Source organism: Austrofundulus limnaeus, unplaced genomic scaffold (assembly GCF_001266775.1).
Source record: "Austrofundulus limnaeus strain Quisiro unplaced genomic scaffold, Austrofundulus_limnaeus-1.0 Scaffold201, whole genome shotgun sequence".
Classification (NCBI taxonomy): Eukaryota; Metazoa; Chordata; class Actinopteri; order Cyprinodontiformes; family Rivulidae; genus Austrofundulus; species Austrofundulus limnaeus.
In genome coordinates, this window is record NW_013952603.1 from 265,720 (window position 1) to 271,120 (window position 5,401).

General features: G+C 40.7%; 1 protein-coding gene across 1 annotated transcript in view; it reads right to left on the reverse strand.

Moving 5' to 3' along the window:
- myripb (myosin VIIA and Rab interacting protein b) overlaps positions 1–5,401 on the reverse strand; it is a gene marked incomplete in the record, with an annotated part of 194,224 nt that overhangs the window by 28,124 nt on the left and 160,699 nt on the right. Inside the window, 1 exon segment of the mRNA XM_014018763.1 lies at positions 735–815. Coding sequence (XP_013874217.1) covers positions 735–815 — 81 coding nt within the window.

A 5,401-nucleotide genomic window follows, 5' to 3' on the forward strand; every position in this document is an offset into this window, starting at 1 on the left:
ATTGATCACATATTTGCGTACAAATTTATTTCTGTTGTGGGTAACAACAACAACAACAACAATTATTTATTCTGTTATGTTTGGTCATATTTTCAAAGAGCCACTACAGAGGGACCAAAGAGCCACATGTGGCCCCAGAGCTGCAGGTTGTAGACCCCTGGATTAGTCAGAGGTATCTGAGACAGGTAAGATAGTTATTATTCAGCTTTAATATAGGACCCCACTTCAAAATATCTGAACTACACCTTCAAGAGATGCTCTTATCGAAAAGCCAAGCAGGAGACTCAGAAACAACTCTTATCACAAGTGAACAAATTGGGATTGAGGATGTTTAATTATTGATTTGTGTTAATTTCTGTGTCTGCGGTGAGGAGGAAGGATTATTTAATACGATTCGGCATGTCTGTGGTTGTGTGTTTATCTGGRGGATTTATGGACACTGTGTGCACGTGAATGCAATTTAGTGATTAAAAGAGCAGCATTACTCCCCGTACTTTAGTTTAATTTAATTTTAGTGTTGTGCCGAAATACACACAAACACATTACGCTATTAGGAAACAGCATCCCAGAGCGAAGACAACAATTACCAGACAAAAAACAATGAACCCTTTTACAAAAAAAAAAAACAAAACGTGATGAGAGGAGGAATAAATCTGGAAACAACATGAAGCAGAGATAATGCTGACGGTAATTGTGGCTGAAATTAGCAGCCTGCTTGTCAACACGTCGCTCACCTTCGCTCTGCTTGTAAAAGACGGAGTCGCTGCCGCAGATGCTGCCATCGTTGTCGTTGCTTTCTTCCTGAACGCTGCTTTCTGAAACAAAGAAAGCCAAGCCTTCAGTTTGCAGCATTTGCAAAGAAACCAGGATCATGCTGCACATTYACTGTGGAGGAAAAGTGGATGCAAACTGTTTTWTTTTTYCCTGAAAAGTTAAAAGTAGGTTACGGCGACTGCACATCAGCTGAAGCGTATTCCCAGTCGGACTTTCTCATCTTGTCACTTTTACTGTTTTTCCTTTCATCTGTCTGCCGTTCCCCGCTGCAAATGTAAAAAAAAACACGACGGCTAAGAGAGAAATGACAATTCATCTGATAATTTATTTCTTTTTTTCCTGTCATTTTAACAAATCACATGACATCAGAATGTTGTCACAACAAGTAGCCATCTTTGTGTGTTTGTTTTATTAGTGAAACCAGGCCAAGCATCTTGTGAGTTGTTGCTATTTTTGTGTAAGAAATCTGAAGTTACAGCAAAGGGATTTCCCCACTGATGTAAATGTGAATTCTGGTGTAAAAGTTTGAGCAGATTTAATTAAAAAGACAGTTAAAACTCTCAATGGTGCATTGGTCACATCAAAAGAAAACCACTTAAAGAGGAAATATCGTGCAAAATCCACTTTTTAGCTGTTAAATGCATTTTTTGTACACTTGGAGTTTATGAGTCTGATCTGAGACACACCTCAGATAATAGTTGAAAGAGGGGCTTGTGGAGTTGCAATAAGGAGGAATTCAGACCTAAGCATTGTAGTTCCACTTTATATAGACCCAAACTGAAGGACTTATAGGAGGGGTGTTATGCAAAATCAACTTTTTTGAGCTTTATATCGTGTTATAATTTCATTATCTCATTAAAAACCTACACAGCAAAAACAGGAGTGTTAAAATTTCAGTGTTAAACTTTTGGGTGTTGATTTAACACCCCCTAKTKTTATTTTAACACTGTCTGAGTAAACTGGCACCCATTGTTGGTGTTAATTCACAGTGTTGATTTCCTCAGTGTTGTATCAACACTGGACAGTTTTGAATAAGCTCCGCCCACTGTCAAGTTTTATATAACACTTAACAGTGTTGTTAAAAAACACCATGCAGTGTTGAAAGCAGTATTCTGAAAAGCCCCGTCCTCTTCCACCTCATGTCAGATAGACCCAGCATTCCTTGCTGAGAAATCTTGCAGAAATGATGTTTTTGCATATTTATGACTATTAAAGACGTTCATTTATGTAAAGATTAGTTGTTCTGGTTTGTTTTCTTGTTCAGTTTGATCAAGTTGTTCAAGTTTACATTTATGTTTTTGGCCAAAAATCGACACCATGAATGGTGTCCTGGTGTGTGAAGAGTGACAACATTATACTTTTCTACTAACTACTGAACAGTGTYAATGCAACACTACAGAACGTTTGATTTTAACTTTGAGTGTTAAATTTACACTTTCAGTTTGTGATGTATTTGACACCTTGGGGTGTCTGTTAACCTTTCAAACACCACAATTTCCTTTGTTAATAATAATACACTGGTGATAGTTTTAACACTTTATTTTAACACTGTTGAAATGTTAATATGACACCCAGTATTGTTGAATATTTAACACTGGCTGGTGTTACTTTTAACACTATATTTTAACACTAACACTATTTTTATGTTAATATGACACCCAGTATCGTTGAATATTAAAACTGGTCGGTGTTAAATTAACAAAAAATGGGTGTTAAAATTTAACACTTTTACAAATGTTATTTTAACACCAGCAAGTGTGGACACATATAGACACTTTGTTGGTGTTGAAATTAACRCTGTGGGTGTTAAATTAACACTGACATTTTTACTGTGTACTCAGCGTGCAGCTTGGTAAAACATTTCTCCAAATCCTGCCTAAACACTTGCTGGTACAAAGCTCCGCCTATTTACACAAAGCTCCTCCCAGTCTGCAACTGAGCTCCCGCCCCACAGAGCACCCCTCCCCCAAAGCATTGTTGTGGAGATGTGCTGAAGTGGGAGTGTTAGAAACAGTAGGAGCTTCTTAAAGAGACARAGGCCAATATCAAGGCTTCGAGATCGACCAAGATGCAAAGTCAAATTTATTTTTGATAAACATGAGTTTAAACCTGAAAAAGGAGGATTTATAGCATAATTTCTCCTCTAAATTAAAAACACCCGCCCACTATACTACCTGCCAATGTTTTAAGCAAACTTCTTGTGATCTGTTACTGCTTACACTTTGTTTTGGGGGTGACTCTCAGCTACTACCACACCCAATTTTAGTTAAATGTCTGAAAAATTGATCAAACTGCAGACGTTTTTGTGTTGCCTATGACTGATTCCTGTGGTAGCCATCTTGATCTCAAACACTAATCAGTCACTGATGTGCATCTATTCAGAGTTCTGTTAAAATCTGTTCTCTGGTGTTTGACGTATTTGCTAATAAACAGACAGACAAGTACACACAAGTTTGCACAGCTATCCAATTGGGGACATTCCATTGACTTCCATTACATTTCTACAGTCTAAAGGGCTCGACACACGGGAGGCGACGTCGCTCGCTCTCCATTCATTTCCTATGGAGCCTGTGCGGTGAGGCGACAATCGCTYGCCCTCCTCCAGCTAAGCGACYGGCGAAAATAGTGCATKTGAAATTTCSCRCTCGWACACGTAGACGTGCACACGCGAGCTTGCGATGYGACATATGAAAGTTGAAAAATGTTCAACTTTTGTAGCTGTCGCTTAGCGTACAACCAATCAGCGAGGGTTTCATTGACTGACCAATGAGAGGAGAGTATGCTACACACTGCCGTTAGCTAACACTTTCACCAAGTGATTACTAAAAAAAGGCAGCTTTGTGGGAATTTATTGGCACCAGGGTGAAGTTTATGGTAAGTTTTTCCTCATAAAATTGCATCTTCATGTGCGTTTGTTTTTCAATATCATTAGCATCGCAAGATTTGTTTAGTTTACACGTCCGTAATGCACACCTGCCTTCAGAGTCAAGAACCAATCAAATTTTGTGAACACAAGCGACCTGAGAGCGCGATTCGCAACGCTGCGATCGCTATTGCGTCCCTTGTGTCGGGTTTCACCCTGGCTGCGATGACAGCCGTCGCTCCCCGTGTGTCGAGCCCTTAACCCTGACCACAAACCCTAAGGCTAACCTCACAGGTACCTACCTGACCCTAAAACTAACCTAAAATCAATTTACACCTTGGTCCTAAACCCAACCCCCAACCCACCAATGGCATTTAAACCAAAATAAACAATCAGAGTTACACCGGGGCCTCAGAAACTGATGTTGACAAATAATTGCTCTTGGCCCATCTCCTAATTTCTGTTAATTTAGCCCCGTGGCTCCTCCTGCTGTTACAGACGGTGGATGGCTCCTGGTGGTTTGGTGTGAAGGCAGCATCAAGCAGCCAGAGCTGCCAAACCGCCAACCTCAGAAAACCCATCACAGACGCATTTCTTCTCCAACACCAAAACAAGTGAGCTGTGGAAAGAGCTGAAATATACGGAAGCGTGTTGCTATCAGGCAGGAAAAAAAAAAATCCGAGCGCCATCACGTTATAACGTGATACGTATCTTGTTAAAACGTGATACGTATCACGTTTTAACGTGATAGTATCTCATTAAAACGTGATACGTATCTCGTTTTAACAAGATACGTATCACGTTATAACGTGATAGCGCTCGGAATTTTTTTTTCCTGCCTGATAGCAACACGCTTCCGTAGAAATACTCTCAACGGAAAAAAAATAAAGTTTAGGTAAGGGAAACAAGAAGGCGAAGCAACAAACAGTAAAATAAGCTCTCATTTTTTTTTTCATTTTTCCCCTTTCAGCAGCAGAGTTCTGTTATTTCAGCTTTACTGCAGTGAAAACTGCTGTTTGTCAAAGCTTTGCAATATTTTCACAGCCGAAGATGAAAACCAGCAATCACAAACGGCCACGTTAGTTCTTTCTGACATGCAGAAACACCACGGGAGAACAGAATTTTGTTATTTTCCACAAATACCCACACACTACACACACTTAGCTCCACAGAAGGAGTTTATATTTGATTTCGTGGCACAAGGTGCGGCTCCGTTTACAAGCCCGGGCCCCCCCTGYCCCGGTCCCAGGGTCTTCCACACTTGGTTGGTTTCCTCCTCTGTCCGTCTCACCTTGAATGAAGTGGGGCTGAACAGAATGCAACGGTTTTTCACTCGGTTAGAGCTGGATTAGAGTTTCTGATCGGCTGGAAGGCAACAACCGGAGGGAAATTACCTGCAGCCGCCGAGCTGAATGTGAACACACAAAGGTGTGTCGTCAGGCACCACACTGAGCAGCAGCTAATACCACTCACACACACACACAAACTTATATTCTTTCTTTGTTGGGACCATTTATTGACTCCCATTAATTTCCAGTCATTTCTGTAGCCTAACCATGATCATTACCCTAAACCAGGGTGATTCAACTGGTGGCCCGTGGGCCACATCTGGCCTGCCGGTGACTTCCATCTGGCCCGATAATGAGCCAACCCCCCCAAAAAACGTTTTCTTTTCTTTTTTTTTTTACTTAAGGCACAGTGTGTAGGATTTGTTGTTTTCAGCAACATCTAGTGGTTGAGTGGTTGAATCATCCTCCCTAGTCC